General features: G+C 54.8%; 8 protein-coding genes and 2 non-coding genes across 10 annotated transcripts; 5 read left to right on the top strand and 5 right to left on the bottom strand.

Annotated features, from left to right (window-relative positions):
- Positions 1 to 713: 713 nt before the first annotated feature.
- SCP_0804140 (hypothetical protein) lies at positions 714 to 1,307 on the top strand (the record flags this gene model as incomplete). Its single annotated transcript, XM_027761002.1, has 1 exon — positions 714 to 1,307. One exon carries the CDS (start codon positions 714 to 716, stop codon positions 1,305 to 1,307), a length of 594 nt encoding a protein of 197 aa, XP_027616803.1.
- Positions 1,308 to 1,641: 334 nt separating this feature from the next.
- SCP_0804130 (hypothetical protein) lies at positions 1,642 to 2,960 on the bottom strand (the record flags this gene model as incomplete). The annotated part of the gene is made up of 7 exons (XM_027761001.1): positions 1,642 to 1,851; positions 1,907 to 2,044; positions 2,106 to 2,246; positions 2,307 to 2,443; positions 2,502 to 2,648; positions 2,702 to 2,761; positions 2,861 to 2,960. The coding sequence occupies 7 exons, from the start codon at positions 2,958 to 2,960 to the stop codon at positions 1,642 to 1,644; spliced, it is 933 nt and encodes a 310-aa protein (XP_027616802.1).
- A 1,033-nt stretch (positions 2,961 to 3,993) lies between these two features.
- Positions 3,994 to 5,355, top strand: SCP_0804120 (hypothetical protein; the record flags this gene model as incomplete). The annotated part of the gene is made up of 7 exons (XM_027761000.1): positions 3,994 to 4,093; positions 4,171 to 4,410; positions 4,464 to 4,561; positions 4,615 to 4,749; positions 4,815 to 4,922; positions 4,974 to 5,287; positions 5,346 to 5,355. 7 exons carry the CDS (start codon positions 3,994 to 3,996, stop codon positions 5,353 to 5,355), a joined length of 1,005 nt encoding a protein of 334 aa, XP_027616801.1.
- A 1,998-nt stretch (positions 5,356 to 7,353) lies between these two features.
- On the top strand, positions 7,354 to 7,958 carry SCP_0804110 (hypothetical protein; the record flags this gene model as incomplete). The annotated part of the gene is made up of 2 exons (XM_027760999.1): positions 7,354 to 7,714; positions 7,771 to 7,958. 2 exons carry the CDS (start codon positions 7,354 to 7,356, stop codon positions 7,956 to 7,958), a joined length of 549 nt encoding a protein of 182 aa, XP_027616800.1.
- A 53-nt stretch (positions 7,959 to 8,011) lies between these two features.
- SCP_0804100 (hypothetical protein) lies at positions 8,012 to 10,147 on the top strand (the record flags this gene model as incomplete). Its single annotated transcript, XM_027760998.1, has 1 exon — positions 8,012 to 10,147. The coding sequence occupies one exon, from the start codon at positions 8,012 to 8,014 to the stop codon at positions 10,145 to 10,147; it is 2,136 nt and encodes a 711-aa protein (XP_027616799.1).
- A 535-nt stretch (positions 10,148 to 10,682) lies between these two features.
- On the bottom strand, positions 10,683 to 11,540 carry SCP_0804090 (hypothetical protein; the record flags this gene model as incomplete). The annotated part of the gene is made up of 3 exons (XM_027760997.1): positions 10,683 to 10,815; positions 10,880 to 11,200; positions 11,320 to 11,540. 3 exons carry the CDS (start codon positions 11,538 to 11,540, stop codon positions 10,683 to 10,685), a joined length of 675 nt encoding a protein of 224 aa, XP_027616798.1.
- Positions 11,541 to 11,726: 186 nt separating this feature from the next.
- On the bottom strand, positions 11,727 to 11,822 carry SCP_t0804080. The gene is made up of 2 exons: positions 11,786 to 11,822; positions 11,727 to 11,761 (listed from the first exon to the last, which is right to left on the bottom strand). It is a non-coding gene; the product is annotated as a tRNA-Gly (tRNA).
- A 93-nt stretch (positions 11,823 to 11,915) lies between these two features.
- SCP_0804070 (hypothetical protein) lies at positions 11,916 to 12,865 on the top strand (the record flags this gene model as incomplete). The annotated part of the gene is made up of 4 exons (XM_027760996.1): positions 11,916 to 11,951; positions 12,133 to 12,205; positions 12,370 to 12,463; positions 12,565 to 12,865. 4 exons carry the CDS (start codon positions 11,916 to 11,918, stop codon positions 12,863 to 12,865), a joined length of 504 nt encoding a protein of 167 aa, XP_027616797.1.
- Positions 12,866 to 13,121: 256 nt separating this feature from the next.
- On the bottom strand, positions 13,122 to 14,199 carry SCP_0804060 (DNA replication complex GINS protein; the record flags this gene model as incomplete). The annotated part of the gene is made up of 6 exons (XM_027760995.1): positions 13,122 to 13,218; positions 13,279 to 13,351; positions 13,435 to 13,538; positions 13,605 to 13,687; positions 13,762 to 13,896; positions 13,954 to 14,199. The coding sequence occupies 6 exons, from the start codon at positions 14,197 to 14,199 to the stop codon at positions 13,122 to 13,124; spliced, it is 738 nt and encodes a 245-aa protein (XP_027616796.1).
- Positions 14,200 to 14,621: 422 nt separating this feature from the next.
- On the bottom strand, positions 14,622 to 14,731 carry SCP_r0804050 (the record flags this gene model as incomplete). Its single annotated transcript, XR_003546577.1, has 1 exon — positions 14,622 to 14,731. It is a non-coding gene; the product is annotated as a 5S ribosomal RNA (ribosomal RNA).
- Between the last annotated feature and the right edge of the window lie 2,650 nt (positions 14,732 to 17,381).

Raw genomic sequence — 17,381 nt, 5'->3', positions numbered from 1 at the left:
CAGAAATTGGGGAGCGCCCAAGGGCAGACAAGCCGAGGGCATGATTACAAAGAAAGACAAAGAAGGAAATTTGCTTATATAAAGTGGAGCGTCTAGAACTGTATATATACAGAAATCTATTTTAGGACGCGTAATCACGCGCCCCGACGCATCTTGACCCGCCATCACTACCTTCCTATTTGGGAACTAAGGCGCGATTTCTAACAGGACCGAATACCGCTGAAGCAGGAACATCAGCAAAAGTCAACTTTTGGTTACCTCCATTTAGCTCCCTTATCTCCTTAATTAAGGAGGTCTCCGTTCTTAATTGGGCAATTAACGCCGATAAGGGTGAATAATGGAGGAATAAGAAACGGGATCTCCTTATTTTTCCTTAATCAAGGGTATAACACCAGTAAGCAAAAGTTGACTTTTGCTGATGAAGGAGGCGGGTGGCAGTGCTGGAGGGCGGGTTGAGCGCCAAGTAGCCAGCGGGAGGACGACCTAAAGCAGATGGGACTAATAATAGCATTTCAAAAGAGGAAAGGGGGCGCGCTTCCTCCTATGCATACCGTGATGCATTCGCTATACATGAATATGCATCCTGAATGCACAATCTAATGCATGTGTAGACGGTACTATGACTATAGGTGAGTGTGCATCACACTTGGCTTACAGTCTTAGGTATATTATGCAACAATATGACATGTACGCCTGCGTCTGCAGACACTGTTATGCAATCTGCGGGGCCCAACTCGGTTTCGGCGGGGTATGTGTACGTCGAGGTGGAGGACGATCCGTTCCTCAGCGTCCCTGCGCGGGGACAACCATCTCGTGCAAGTTCTAGCTCTCGGTCTGGCTCTGGCTCTGGCTCTGGTTACGAGTATAGCTCTGGCGCTGGTTATGGCCACGGATACGGTCCTGTCGGCGGGCGACAACAGGTGACCTCCCCCAGTATGCTCAGCGATGACGGCGCTGAGGACGGGGTCCCGTACGACACGCTCCGGCACAAATCTATTCGGCGTGGGATCCTCGAACGGCTGAAATTCGGGACGGTGCGCCGCCCCGCGTCGCAGGAGACGGTCAGTAGCCCCACGGCGTCCACCGTGCAACACCGCCCTGGGCACCGTCGCGCGGACTCGGACTTCAACGTCGACGATGTACAGACCGCCGTCTCGAGCGCGAGCGCAAACATGTACTCGGGCACGACTGCCGCGAGCGTATACTCGGGCAGATACGTAAAACGGTACCATGCCGAGACAAGAGATATGTTGTCACGGGCGAAGAAGCTTTTCGGCGCAATAGTGGCTATAAATTCACCGGGCTAGAGGTGCCCCATATTTTCCCTCTGGCATCGTTTTATGAGGTTCTCCCTGATATTTGGCTTATTGTGCGCAATGTTGTCCCTCCCGAAAAGGCTTCCGTAAGGCGAGAGAAGTGTTGGGATGTGTTCGTGTTCGTGGCAGGAGAGATGGCTTTATTTGCGTAACAAGCAGTTTGTTGGGCGGTGTTTAATTATTTGCGTATCCATCATGTTTGTATCAACCAATTTCACGAAATCCACTAGCGAATTGAAAACGACATATAACATAGATTTAGCTGAGATTTCAAAGTACTGACTCTTGATCTGCCTAGTGTGAAGTTGTGCGGAATGAATTTCGGCTACAATTCCAGCAGATCGTCGGCACCTCTGCGTCTGCCATGACCCCTGACGTGCCACGAAAGACAGACACGGAAATGTTCAATAAAGAACTGGCTGGATATACCATGCGCTTTCAGAACGGCCAACTCTTGAGAGACGTCGTCACTGGGAAGTCGTCCAATGACAGGAGCACCGGACCTCTCAAACCGGTACAATGTTCCATCTGTAGGCTGTTAATTGATTGAACCAGTCAGTAATAGGTCACCTGTGAGAAATTAAACTTACCCATATGCCGAACTGATAATTGTCAAACAGCTTGTGGACATCTGCCCTCAGAAGCATTGCATTCTCCGGTTTATCTGCAGATTTATAATCTTTCAACTGTTCTGCCACATCATGTGGCATTGCTGCCATAGCAGTAGCCTGCAAAACGACGACGAATTATCAGAAACACAATATCTGACAGAATGACTTCTATGCGCACGTCTCCTGTGAAAGCTAGAGGGAAAATATGGGCCACCTCTAGCCCAGTGAAGTTATAGCCACGATTACGTCGAAGAGCTTCTTCGCCGGTGACAACACATCTCTTGTCTCGGCATCGTACTGTTTTACGTGTCTTGTTACTCTGTAAATCCGCACAATATCGTGAACTGATGTACCACGGAATATCCCTTATGACACTCACACGACGTTCTGAGTCATTCTTGGGACTTGGACTTGCGCTGGATGCAGGTTTTAAGGGGCCTCTACGCTGCTCGTGCTTTGAAGAACAGAGTAATTTGTGCAGTTCGATGCTCACAGGGATCAGATTGTCGTCAGATACTTCATGCAAGGTAATCAGTCAGGATATCACAGCGAGGATAATAGGTGACATACATACACTTGTAGGGTGCATAATGACCAGGATTGAGTAGCGCGGTGGAATCCTGAGGAAGATGCTGATCTACAGATGGAGAAGAAAAGAATGAACGGTGATTAGTCCTGGACAACAGCCTGGGATCCTTGCATGGCACAAGAACTAGTGTATCTACAGTGAAAAAAGTTCAGTAGATGCAATTTCTACAATGCCAAATCTCTCACCAAACTGCGAACTCCGGTTGAGGTTAATGATCATGGCCAACCACTGATAGAAAACATTAACTTGAAGTTTGGAGAAAGTGTAGCACCGTTCGAAACGAACAATTGTCCGTTAGTCAGTCATCTTGCTGTAGTCCAATCCCAAAATGATCTAACACTCACCAGCGACAAGCTTCAGCATGCAGTCAATATCTACCCTAGAGCACCAGACATGGACATCTCTCTGGTCCTCGTTGAAGTAGTCTTCCGTGTCGAACTCCATAGTGAAGGGAGAGGGATTAGGGATTAGGGATAGCGGATGGTGTATTGAGCACAGATTGGATTTGAGAGTTGACGATGGAGGATTGGGTCACTCGACACACCTCTTATGTAGCTTAGCATATAAAGGGATATCCGCCATGATAGGAGTCCGCACGCTGTGTAAGACAATAGAGTTGAAAATTTTACCGGTGAGAAGACTGTTGATGTGACGGGTGGTAGTAGTGTGTATGTTGTGTATGCTTCGTAGGCCGCAGCAACAACCCGAATTCCCACACGTCGTCTTGCATAAAGGAATCGATCTAGAAACCGCATGATGTCAAGAATTTGATGGACAGTTTTAAATTCATCCCGGATCACAACGATTGAAATTTGAGTACCCACTGTAAAGTACAGGTCGACAATACTAGGGACTTGCAGGTTGTGGCGCAATTGCCAACTCCTTGGTAAATTTTACAGAATCATTGAGAGATATCAGAGGTTTGATGGGTTTGATGAGCTAGACAAACGGCTCCCTGATGTTGTGGCAGAGTAATCGCGGCCTAGGTCGCATATTAATGGCGATCCTCGCGTATATTCATAGTGAATGGCTACTACCTCCGAATCAAACATGAAAGCTATACTAGTACCCCGAGACCTCGCTGGATGGACGAATGCAGTGAAAATTAGCCATGAGGAGAAAATGATCTTGAATTGTTGCCAAGAGCAGCCTGCTTACCCAGCTCAAACATGGACCCACCACGGGCCGAAATCGGAAGAATCCTACCAGTCGGCTAGACAACAGGAGTCTGAAACCATTATCGTATTCCCCCGCATGCATGACGGCTGTTTCACGATTAGTTCTACCACTTATTGTTGCTAGTGATTGACGGACTCGAGGTCAGATGGCGGCAGGCCAAGCTTCGGCGGTTTCGTTGAGGTAACAGAGTGCTGCCGGTCCCACGCCGTAATAGCGTTACGCCACATCCTTCTTTGCGAACATATAAAGGCCGACAGAGATAGCCATTGGAACCATCATCCTCACCATACTATCAGACATGAGCCAGTCTGTACCATACGAACCCATACACACGCTGTCAGAGAAATCCCGCCGTTTGCAGCGCAATTTCTTCCTGTGGTCTGACCGCGTGGTTGGTGGTGCGTGGAAACAATGTTCCGATCTTATGTTGAACCTGACTGACCTGCCTTTTGGATGGGCCATGCCGTCATCCTAGGCCTACATTTAGATGAAAACCACCAACTCTCTGCAGCCACGCTGCGCCGCTGGATCCTACTCGTATTTAACGAGCACGCCTCGGATTTCGAGAATGCAGACGTCTTCGAAATTCGTCCTGTGAATATCTGCTTCTCTCAAGCGATGCTTTTTAACTATGCCGTCTGCCCTGCGGGCGATACCATTGACCTAACATCGACCGAAGCCTTGGCCCCAGGTGATATAGGAATATGCCGCCCTGGTGCGTATAAGCGACATTTTCGCTCTAACCGTCATGACTAATTTTTTTGTCAGGTACCAAAGGCCCTGTTGTGGATGAATTGCCTCTGCTCACAGAAGGAAAGTCATTCGCCTTCCTGAAGAAAAGCTTGTCAGATGTTGGAGGCCTTGAGGTGAATATTGAACACCCCATGTGGGCATTGCTGCTGACTGCTTCTGCCTACAGTGGGGTGAAATGTCTGTGTCCTTTCAGGAAGAAGTGAAAGTGAGAGACAGCGAACGCTGCATTTTCACAGGTACATCATCCAATCAAGCTTCTCTGGTCATCAGGTGGATCTATCCGCCATTTCTTGCATCTTTCGTAAGCCTAACAGCTGGTGTCATGCCTTACATACCATAACCTCGTGCTGCTCCTCCACTATCCAGAATATGGAGGAAGATATGAGGCAATACCTTTCAGTTTCAAATGCGCTGACCATGAGGGAAGATCTAGCCAAGGGTTTCGAGGAGAATGAATTTGGTGTTGATGTTGATGTAAGTATGCCACCCTTTCTTCCGCAGATATTCTGATATCCGTGATGCTAGGATAATTACCGTATCGTGTCGTTTGTTCCCTCGGCATCCTCTTACCTGTTGCCTCGCACCCATCTTGATCTCTCCCACTTGAGTCAGAATGCGCGCCCGAGTGATGAGTACCTCAGAGGCCACTTTATCCGGTGTCTTGTAGTCAACTTCCTCGGTGGCGATATCTCCGAGATATATGAGGACGTCGATCCGGACGAATTCTGGGAAGAGCGTGGTGTGTTCGACGAGGACTATGACTTCGATGAACAGGAGTGGCACACGGAGCTAGGACGGGAGGCGAAGGCACTTCTCTTTAGAAGGTGGCCAGGAAGATAGTGAGTGATAATTGTTTATTTGACTTGATTTGCGGGATTGAACGGTTTGGCCTGACAGCCAAGACTAGAGAGAAGCGGTTAGCTGGGTCATGGCGCAATTTGACGTCCAATGCGAGGGAAGTGCGGGTCGCTCGGTGTCTGTAATTGAGAATGTTATTGAATACTCACAGCGTATAAATGAATGCCCATGAAAACATGGAGTCATTTCTCTGCTTTATTTTATTTTATTCTCGAAGCTAGGGGGACAGAGTATCTCTGAAGTAGTGGCGCATCGGTATTTACAGTAAGGAAACTCCAACTCAAGGACCTTGACTGATTTAGATATGAGACATCCATGTGAATCTGCTCCTCTCCTTGTCTCGTTCAGTCCTATGACTGACACATGCACTGGAGACAATGCTGGCTGTACCGGGAGCTTCGGCATGTCCTGCCTGCACCACAGCGGTATCAAACCTGCTATCCACCGCTTCTTCAGAGTGCATGCGAGAGACTACCGCACGCTGAGATGGTTTGACAGCGGTGTCCAAACGGGTTGCGCATGCGGATCTCGTGCTGGTCCTCGGCTCGCCTCCTTCGAGTGGGCAGCCAGCTTCTTTCTCCATATGTTATTCAGACCTGTGGGAGACAGGCGCGAGAGTTGAAGGAGAGCGGCCTGGATCTTGGTTTAATCATCTTGAAATCGAGGATACATTTCTAGGTATCGAGGGTGCCATCAAAGATTCTATTGCGGCATCAGTCAGGCATCATGCCTTATAGCGAGCCGCTCTTCGTCCTTAGTTCTCCCGTCAGATGGTGTGGTGTATAGCAACTAACCAGGTATTCTGACCACATGGCCTCTCGACAGCTGATGTTGCCGGTCTTTCCTCCACGACTCTATATCTTTACTCCGTGTGCCTTCCGAAGGAATGCGGCATTCCTGTGTGAAGTTGCTAACTCGTTCGCACCACAGTTTCTAAATAACTCACTTAGCACGCATACTTCCCCTCTGCATAACCCACATATCCGAGCTTCAGAATCGTCCAAGAGGCAATGATGCTTGTCGCTCCTCTCGTCAACGTTGTTGGAAGCCTAGATGATGAAGAGGAAAGTAAGCCGTGTGTCCTGATCCTCGACCATCGTGTACTAATATATGTCCGTCAAAAGATATTGCTGCCCGCAAGCCATTGACTCGTAACACCCAATCGACCGACAATCGAAGGACAGAACATATATATTTACCCCAGCGCACGCGAAGTTTTGAATTCCAGTTTTCGTTATAAGCGATATTGTACTATGCCCTCCCGTCACCATCGGCATCCCCCTACAAGTCGGCAGCTGAGCATTTCTCCCCGTCTCCGGTCCCCCTGATTACCTTCTGTGTATACGTTTGTACTGGCATATCTTAAACCTTCGCGAGCTTGAACGGCGGCGAACGACGAGTTCTGTTTTCGGCAGAAAATCACTTTTTTGTGACATCCCAAAAGGCGTGACTGATGGGTGACATAACGCGTTACTGCCATTTCGTCGATAATTCAAGACAAACTCATGCACTGGGCATGCACTTCAATATGAACTACCGTTCACGGGTACATAGCTGTTCCAGGCGCGACAATCCGGTGTTCTTGAATGGGACCAATACCAGGAACCTACCGACCTACTTCCACCCGTTGAGTGCACGTGACCGTCTATAGAGTCACTGCAAACTTCGAATGTCTCTCATCTATTACCTCGAGCTCCGCTGGCCCCAATTTGCTGCAGTCTGCATTATCCTGCAGCTGGTTACCATCGTTTCCACCGCTCTACTCACTCTCGGTGTTTTCAGGACTAGTCTTAGCCTCAAACGGTCGCAGTGACAACCGCTGCCCATAACTACGAATTGCCGCAGTGTACGATTTGCCTCTTCTTACACATCAGTTTTTCCGAGTTGTCAGTCCAGTATCAACTTTGCATTGATGGGACCTTCACTTTAAGATTTTTGTCGAAGTCTTCCACTTTCTTCCGCAATCAGAGTCAGATATCTGATCTACACTCTCCTGTCGTTCGTTGTCGATCTTGCATTCGAAGATATACTGGTCGAACGCCCAATCATGCTCGGTCAGGGTTCAAATAACGGAGACAGTGCAGCACCACGCAATAAGTTGCACGGTGTCAGCCATCCCACAGTTCGAACTGAAATGGTTGCCCTCCACTCGGTTCCGTCTTCCCCTCTGGACAGATCCCTCCTCTTTGCACCCGAGAGATATCCCAGACAGCGGAATTTGAGATCACCCAAATCATCTCTTCCCCCCAGACCTGCAACAGCCCCACCGACTACTTCTATATTTGCGTCGACCGTGAGTAGCCCACGGAAGACCCTGACGCCATTCAGCCATTCCTTTGCGCACCAAAGGCCGACCCTTTCTGATAGGGAAAGCAGCGGGAACATCTTGCCGCCACCTCCACCGTTGTGTGAGTTCGAATCCTCAAAATTTGTCCAAGTAGATACTGAGTTAACCTCGTTGCAGTCCGCCCCACCACGTTCTGGCGCAACCACCCGAAGTCCGGTGTGACAGGCGCGTCCTACTCCCCTTCAACGTATCTCATCCGCCGCTCCACCTTTATTGCCGCTGGGCTGCCATTTGACGTCCCCGTTGCAGACCTATCTGCGCTCTGCGTTGAAGCCCGCGTCGGCACCGTCTTCCTCCCGCCCTGATCAGCCACAGTATATATAATACGATACAACGCATAATACTGTAAATCGTACCCATGCCTGTCTCCCGCCGACACATCGTCTCCCTAGTTGTCGCGCTCACATTGGCCCAATTCGGTCGCGCAAATGGATACCGATTTGCCCGCCATATACGGAAGCAGGAGGCCTCAGCGCCCACGACGACATCGAGCTTCGACTGGTGGCCGTACCCCTCCTGGGGCGCCAGCACCACCATGCTCTCGACCGCGAACGTGCTCGCAAACCCGACCGGCGCGGCGACTACGGCTGGGACCAACCCAAGCTCCGTGACATTCAATGTATCACGAACACTCGCCTTACCGGCGCCTTCAGAACCCGTCCTGCCCACGTCCGCCTCCACCGCCGCCTCTGCGACGTCCTCGCTCATCCAGATCACCGCCCTGCCTCCCGCACGCACGGCGCGCGCAAAGCTCACACCACGCAAGCCGTTCAACATCGCGTACCTCGCGCCAGTCTTTGCGCTGCTCGGCGCTGCCTTCGGTGCGCTTGTAGCGTGGCTCTTGTCCCGTAGACTCTACCGTCGACGGGAGCACGAGACTCTCGAGCCTGGGCCGCGATACGTCGCTCCCGAGATGGGCACCGCGCGGCAGTCGCTGGGTGGGGGGACGCCGAGCGTGTACTCGGCGGTGCCTGTCTCGGAGCAGGCTCCGCTCGCTCGTGGCGCGAGCAGTGACCGCGGGAGCTGGCTAGCGCGCGCGTTCTCTTCTTCTGGCCGACGCGATGACTGCAGTGCTTCGTCTGCAGACACTGTTGTGCAATCTGCGGGGCCCAACTCGGTTTCGGCGGGGTATGTGTACGTCGAGGTGGAGGACGATCCGTTCCTCAGCGTCCCTGTTGCGCGGGGACAGCCATCTCGTGCAAGTTTTGGCTCTCGGTCTCGCTCCGGCTCCAATTCTGGCTCTGGTTCCGGCTCTGGTTACGAGTATAGCTCTGGCGCTGGTTATGGCCACGGGTACGGTCCTGTCGGCGAACGACATCAGGTGACCTCCCCCAGCATGCTCAGCGATGACGATGCTGAGGACGGGGTCTCGTACGACACGCTCAGGCACAAATCTATTCGGCGCGGGATCCTCGAGCGGCTGAAGTTCGGGACGGTGCGCCGCCCCGCGTCGCAGGAAACGGTTAGGCCCGCGCCGTCGATAGTGCAACACCGCCCTGGGCATCGCCGCGCGGACTCGGACTTTAACGTCGACGACGTGCAGACCGCCGCCTCGAGCGCGAGCGCGAGCGTGTACTCGGGCACCATTGCCACGAGCGTATACTCGGGCACGACTGCCGCGAGCACGCCCCGCCGTGCACGCTCCGTCGCGAGCGGCGCGGACGGCGCGGACATGGGGTTCCGGATCGTCGAGGAGGACCCGGGGGAGGAGGTCGCGCAGCAAGGCTGGAACCGCCCCGCGCGAACTCCGCGTGAGGAGGCAGTGGAGCGGCCATCGGCGTCGTGGAGCTGGACGCTCTCGTGGTCCCGCGCGAACGGCGGCGCGCGCGCGGACAACCTCACCGCGCTCCCGCCCCGGCGGTCTGTCGTGGAAAAGCGCACCACGCCGTTCTCGACGCCCATGGCCTCGCGCGCGTCCGCCCCCGCGCTCGCGGGCCCCATGCCCGCCCCAGCCCTCCCCGCTTCGCTCTCCACCACCACCACCGGGGCAGGCAGCTGGTCCCCGGCACCGCCCCGTCCGCGCCGCGTCGACTCGTCCGTGCTCCCGCTGAGCCCGCCGCAGATCACGTCGCCGCCGCTCGAGTCGCAGCTGCTCTTCTTCAGCCCGCTCCCGCCGCTGCGGCCAGACTTTGGCGCGGGCCCCACGCTCGAGCTGCGCCTCCCGGACGCGCGCGCGACCCCACCGCGTGCGACCAATAAGCTGCGCACGCACAAGCTGCCGCCGCCGCTCCCGTCGCCATTCCCGTCGCCTCAGCGGAATCGGCTGCAGAAGACGCCGGGCAAGCATGGGGCGTACGAGGGGGCGGTGCACGCGGATGCGGGAACGGGCTGGGGGGTGGACCTGTCGTCGCCCTCGCCCTCGCCGCGGCGCGCTCTCGCGCGGGTGGACGAGATCGTGTCGCGGGGATGGGCGGGACGGGGCGGGGGCGTGGCGGACGCGCATGATGCGGATTTTGAGAGGGCTGGGATCGAACACCGTTTGGGTGTCGTGTAACGCTTTCGCTTTCGATTTTTTTATATTTTGGATTTTGGACTGTGGGACGCTGCTGTACTGTGTGATATACCCTGACTTTGTTGATACCATTCGGGTGCTATGTACTTGTTCACGCAATGTCGTTGTCGAACTTGAAGCGCTCGTGGCGGTGGGTGTGCATTGGAGGGAGCCGGTATCCAAGCGTGTACATTGTGGTGTGGGTAATAAGCGGGTAGGTATACAGATGTATGCATAAGTCAATGAAGAGATGCAGAGAGAGCTGGAGCAGAGTGAGAGCTTGGACGTATGGGTGATAACGGAATGCTGTTCAGTAGTGTAAGGGGAAGAGGAAAGGGTGGCGAGCACGTATAGTAGAGATAAATGACCTTGACAAGGGGAGCGCCGTGAGGATGAGAGTTGCGGAAAACGCAGAGACGTGTATGTAAGTGGATAGATGCGCATGCGGAAACTCAGCTGTATCGTGCGATGAGGGATAATCGGAGCACGACAACAAGGAGATGGACACCCGGGACCACGACAACGGCACGTCCTATGGTCACAGCACGAACGCAGGCGGGGGCTGGTACGCGCCACCCCCAGACCACTCCGCAGCGAACGACACACCCGCGCCACAGCGCTCCGGCCGCGCGCCGGCGGCATACCAGCAGTCGAGGCACGTCACATTCCCGCTGCCCACACACACGCCGACATCAGCAACGAACCCGCAAGCAGCACAGCGCGGGATACACGCACCTCTGCGCGCTCTCGACGCAGCACGCCCTACAGACCGTGCGGGCGCAGCCGGGCTCGCACTCCGCGTCCCTGGCGCACCCCCACTTCGCAGTGGCGGTGTCGCCCTCGTCTGCATCTGCTTCGCGCTTGCGGCGGCGCGTCGTGTTCGGGATGGCGGAGAGCACGAGCGCTCGGCGGCGCGGGGACGGGGACGGGGTGGGGAGGGGCGTCGAGGGCGGGGACGGGGAGAGCGTGAGCGCGGGCGTGGGCGGGGAGGAGTCGTCCGCCACAGGGCGTGCGGTGCAGGTGCGCGTGCAGATCGTGCACGTCGGCGCGCGGCAGCTGCGGGGGGAACACGTCGTTCGGCGTGACAATTCCGGGGTAGGAAACGGGGTAAGGAGGGCGTGGACGTGCCAAGTGTCAGAAAAGGTTGAAAAAAGAGGGTGGATAAAGGGCCGCACCGGGCGCACTGGACGACCATCCCTGCCTTGGGGCATGTGCGGTGACACGAGGAGCATACCGGCGGTCGTGAGGGTATGCCTGCGTCGACTGCGCGCGATTGAACCATTGAAGAAAGGACGGTCAACGGACGAACTGTTGGGTTGACGGAGAGCGGTTGCGAGTTGGCGGGGGCGAGCAGCCTGCGCCGCTTCGGAAGGGGCTTGTGGATGGGGACGTGCATGTGGCGGTGATGGACGGTGGGAGAGAGAGACGAGCGCTGACACTTCCAAGTCACCATCATTAATGATATTTTTCGACCTAAGGTCGCGCGATCGTTTGATTAATTTACACGCCTGTCTCCTCATGCCAATTTGAATTTCGCACATGTCCAATTTTACCAGCCCAAAAAAAAAGTTGTCACCACATATACACCGAACGGGAATCGAACCCGTGCCGCTTGCTTCGGCGAAGCGCCCATTCAGGCCATGGAAGGCAAGCATGATAACCACTTCACCATCGGTGTCCCCCTGCAGTAGGGAGGCTTGAATCCTTACTTGGTGCACTCCGTGGTTCCCCAGTCCCCCGTCTGTCTGACCTCTCTTCCACATCGTCCACAATGAAGAACAGAAACAAATCCACCAAATTCCCCGTCGTAGGTCCCCGCGTACCTCTCACCCGGCCGCACTGACCTCTCCGTGCTCTCCCATGCTCACCATCCCACACGCCATGCGCTCCGCGACCACGTCCGCATCCTGACCGTCCGACCCACTGTTGGAACCTGACACGGCGCTGGCGGAACGTGTGATACGCGTGCAATGCATCCCTAATCGCAGGCGCGCATCAAGCGCATCATGCAGAAGGACGAGGAAGTGGGCAAGGTCGCGCAGGCGACGCCCATCGTCATATGTGCGCCCCTCCCCTCCCTTTCCTACCATTGTTATCCACCGCACGCTGACCGGAGCGTATCCCTATCCTCTATGCACATACACGCTCCCGCATGAACGGCGCGCACGGACCCGTCACCTCCCCCATACGCCACACGCCACACCGCCCGGGCTGTATGCGCGCAGCGAAGGCGCTCGAGCTCTTCCTCGGGATGATCATCGAGGAAGCGAGCAAGGTCACCGCCGAGCGCGGCTCGAAGAAGGTCGAGGCCTACCATCTGTATGTCCCTTCTCTCTTCTCCTTTCTCCCCCCTCGCCTCCCCGACTAACGCACTCTCACCTCCCGACATCCGTGCTCCCGCCCGCCCCACCGCCGCGCAGGAAACACGCGATCGACACCGTCGAGATGCTCGACTTCCTCAAGGAGCTCGTCGAAGCCGTGCCCGACCCGTCCGCAGGCGGGACGATCTCACTCGATCTCGAGGGCGACGGCCGCAAGAAGCGCTCCAAGGGTAAGGGCAAGGCCGCCGCAGCCCTGGGTGAACCGTCCAACGGCGCGGGCGCGGGCACGAGGCGACGGCGGAAAGGCAAGGAGAGGGAGGAGCGCGAGCCGGAGGAGCGGGACGTGCCGGAGGAGGAAGAGCGCGAGGAGCGCGAGGACGAGGACGGGCAGGCGGGGTGAAGTAGTTATCCCGTGTCGTGCTGCTGCCCGTGGTGGACGTTGGCTGCTCGCGTGTGTTGTATGATAGATACTGTAGGTACATGCCGATCGTGATATATCGATACCCTGTCGCCGCACGCCCGACGAGGGCGTAGATGTCAGACACGATCGCGGTTTGACGCGACGCATAGCTGTACAGGCCGCAATACAAATGACGAAAATACACGATGAGTCCATTCTAAAGTACACGCAGCGCAACGGCAACACCATACTACCCTCATACGAGCTCGACCTCACCGCGTGCGAGCAGTTGCTCGATAACGTAGAACGGCGTGAGCAGTATCTGGCCTTTCTCCATCTGCATCGGCATCCCGCTGTCACAAGTCATTAACACAGGACTAGAGTAAACGGGGACGGGGGATGGATGCACGCACTTGGGTAGCCGCACGGGCGGACAGCGCTCGAGCGCGTGCACGAACACGGGGCGCAGCTTGTCCGGCTCGGGCACTGCGCCGCGCCGATTCATAAGGCATCGATATACCCAGAGAAGTTGTCAGCGGCAGGTGAAGGCGAGAGGAGCGCAGGCGTACCCATGGGCGGCATGAACGCGATGTTGTCGTTCATCCCGCGCTGCGCCTCGGGCAGGCCGTCGAGCACGGACTTGGTGAAATGGTACTGCACGAGCTTGGCGTATCTGCGCGCGCGCGCTCAGCGGCTGCGCACCTTGACGCGAGCAAAAACATTCAAGCGAGTTACGCACCTCAACGCGTGGTCGAGCTCCGCGCGCGAAAGCTTCTCCTGCGCCTCGGGGGTGACACTAATATACTGTGCGTACTTCTCAATCTACACGCCGCACACCCGCCCAGCACAGACGTCAGCCGACCGCCGCCGCCGGACAAGCGCGCGCGCACACGCACCTTGTGCAGCCTCGCACGCACATACGCGCGCACGACGAACTTGACGCGTTCAATCTCCGTCTGGACGAGCACTATCCGGAAGTGCTCCTCCTCGTACGCCTCCGGGTCTGCGCGCAGGTTCTGCACGTCGCTCGCCTAGCGCTATGAGCCCTCAGCCGCGCCCCGCCGCACCCACCGAATAGCTTAGCTCACCTGCTTGCGCACGTGGTCGAGGAGGCGGCCGAGGAGCGCCTCCTGGCCCGGGAGGATGTCCGGCGCGTGCCGCTCGTTCATCCAGTGCCGGACGAGCTCCTGGAAGGGCGTGGATTCTGCTGCGGCCTGCGCGGGCAGCGCGGGCGCGCCGAAGGCGTCGGGCAGGGCGAAGTCGTCCTCGGGAGCATCGAACGCGCGTTCGATGAAGGAGGGCCCGGCGGCGGGGGCGTCGTCGTACCAGGCCATTTTGAAGGTGTAGAGTGCAGTGGACACTGGACACTGGAGAGTACTTGACGCGTGTGGTCACGCCTGTCACGCGTCCGCTCTGTCGGCTTTCCCCGGATTTATTTTCATGTCCAGGAATGGAAGGTGTTGTTGTTTCTCTCCGCACAATTTCAATCTGCTTTGTTACATGCAAGACCCCTTGCTACCTGACACTGTTCACTTCTCAATGTTGTCTGTGAAATGATTGTGTACCATTGTATATAGATATATATGTGTGTGTGTAAATATTATAAACTTTGGTTACATTCACTGCATGGTCCACACATTGGATATCAATTCACCATGATACTGGCCCACCTTCCCATGATTCATAATTCTGACATATGCAACGTCAGATGAGCGTATTGAAATGCTAGAACTGGCCAAAGAAAAAGTGGCAAAACCACAGCACCCAGGATTCCCGCGTGGTCCCCCACCGTGGTACTAACTGGGCGGCACTCCGGTTAACTGCGCAGATCAGACGGGATGCGGTGCTTTCGAAGTCCTATGGCCATGGATGAGTAAACTCCGGGGAAAAAATACTTATAAAGGGAGTAGAGAACTCTTCACCGAGCACGGTTCTTCAGTACCACCTGCTCGATTATTATTACCATCCTTGCAGAAATAGCCTTCCGTCGACGTCGTGTTCCATGAAAATGTAAGCAGTATTTCGGATTGTTATATATTTTACGCACTAGATATAAGCAAGCTTAAGAGCGACGTGCCTGTGTCCGAGACGTACACCGCCAAACAGACCCAAATGACCATCGGATCAAAACTCAGCCAACCTCCATCGGAGCTGTAGATAGAGGTTTTTCGGACTTCGAATTGATATCCCCGGGAGAACGGGTCTTGGGTCTCCGAAAGATGTATGAAAGGAGCCCAATAGAAGGTTCCCACAGCCGATGCCCGCCGGAGCGCAGTTGGACGACGTCTTGACGTCCTGTGGGTATCCAAGGGAGGTTTGGATCAGGTTGTCCGCTGGACATCCTCCATCCCGCCACAGCACAAACAAAGACATGCTCGGCAAGTTGGTTCTGCAAAATTTTAGAAGTCAAATTTGGCCGGCCCTAAACTTGCCTTGCAGGCACTGCTGTCCACGTCGCCCAGTGTCTTCGTCTTCGAAGTCCTCCAACGTCTGTCGTCCTACGGTCTCTGTTCATCCATTCTTTCGCTCCACACTCATCATTCTCTTGGCCTGTCTCCATCGCCTTCTATCCTCGAGAACGTCCGCTGAGAGTGCGCCATCAAGTCATTTGTCATGCAGCTGTCGAAACCCCGCAGTTTGGTCGTGTCGTCGTTACCGCCGCCATTTTTCTCCCTCGCGCGAGCCGCGCTCATCCATTCCTAGTTACTTGTCTCACACATGTAGTAGTAGTATCACCCCCAGTACATTGATGGTCTCTATTCAAATATATTTTCTTATGCTTCTTCTGTGATAACATGAGTACCTGCTGCAGCAAAATCCATTTGGGAGCACAAGCCGTATACAGGGAGCAACAGCCAGATGTCCCAGGTTAGACGGGATGTCCAGCGGAGGTCGGGTTGGACATCCTATGGTGCCCTGCTGACGGGTTGTCCGCGGGACGACGGCTGAATTTTTGCATTTTGGTGCACCATCCGAACACCCCAGGATGTCACGCGGAAAAATGTTTAAAAAAGGAATTGTCCTTCGCGCGGTGTAGGCACTGCCTGTAGAAGCTCTGATGATATTTGTGTCGGGTGGTCAATGACTTAATACTTCTGAGAAGATTATGCAAGTGGAGCATACAGTGCACGCCGATGCACTGCCAAATTGTATCCAATATTTAGTCCGATGAATTCAGCTCATGCCTGCTGAATCGCTTTGGGCGCGCTCGAAGGTAGGTCCTTGTGCTGTCATGCCAGTACACTGCTACTGCTGGCATAGCACTGCTCCCTGCACCGCAGGCTGCATATTGTAATTCTCGGTCTGACACTTGCTATCCCAGATTCTGATGTTTCCGACCTAAGACACCTATTAGAGTCTATACACCTATTGATCCTCAGGAGCATATTTGTGTTCATTTCTGAATGACCTCCCTTGTCAACGATATAACACCAACCGCAGTCGGACCAGAGCTCAGCCTCGAAGCGTGAAAACACGAAGTAGCCCTGGCGCTGCACGCTGAACCATAGCGTCTCGAACGCGACGCGTATGTGGCTGAAGGTATAGCGTCACCAGTACACGAGGTAAAATAGACAGCGATGCATTCCGTGGAAAACGAGAGCTGCGAACCACACGACAAAGGTGCAGCGAGGAACACGATGTCGGCGAAGAGCGAAGCACCGTACAACGTCCTCTTTCGGGCACGGGAGACGTGGGGTGATCTATGCCGAGCCAGGGATTGTGCAGATGAGGAGTGCCGCGGTTCACGCCACACCGGAATACGATTGGGTCAAGGTCAAAAACGAAGTCCCAACCGAGACGCCTAGAATAGACGGCTTGAACCTGGTCATCTGGACTTCTCGGACATTGGCGGAGGAGTTGGATCGAATGATGTAATGCCTGCGTGAATTGTGTGTGTCCAAGGGCGGAGTTGTCTTCAGGGAGACAAACTTCATCTCCGGCATGAAAGGCTCTCCCGAGGCGCGACGCACCACGTAACAGCCACAACTCGACAAGAACCAGCCATACAGCAGCTTGGTGTCGCAGTCAAAGAGGAGCACAGACGGGGTGTCGATGGCAACAAGTAACGATAGCCAGCTTGGGGTTTGTTGAGTTCTTGCGCACCGCAGGACAGAAGGAAAAGATGATCCAGCTAACGAAGTATTTTCGCACGCGCAGGGAAGTACGGACTACTGCTTCTGCATGACTAGCCAGAGTATAAAAATGATAATCACTACTGTAAAACAACCACAGAACGAGACCTTAGGCGACGTACAGGCCGTAATCTCGAAAGAGCCCTTCCAAGTCTTTGACAAGACAGCAATGGTGTCGGCCGTCCTCTTTAGGAGTACTTCCACGTCCATATTGACCGCCTTGGGAGACCTTCAGCCTGCGTTCCCGAACCTCTGCCTGAACTTGAGTTTGGCGGTATGGAATTCGAAGAGTGCAAGTGATAGATCCAGTAGCTCGACTCAGTTGACTTGTCCCAAACGAACATCTTCAAGCTTGTAATTCCAGGTTGGGGGGCGTTGTTACC

The sequence above is a fragment of the Sparassis crispa genome, assembly GCF_003851025.1.
Source record: "Sparassis crispa DNA, contig_000007F, whole genome shotgun sequence".
NCBI classification, from domain to species: domain Eukaryota; kingdom Fungi; phylum Basidiomycota; class Agaricomycetes; order Polyporales; family Sparassidaceae; genus Sparassis; species Sparassis crispa.
Note: the sequence above shows the minus strand (reverse complement) of the source record. Positions and strands in the feature narration are given on the sequence as shown.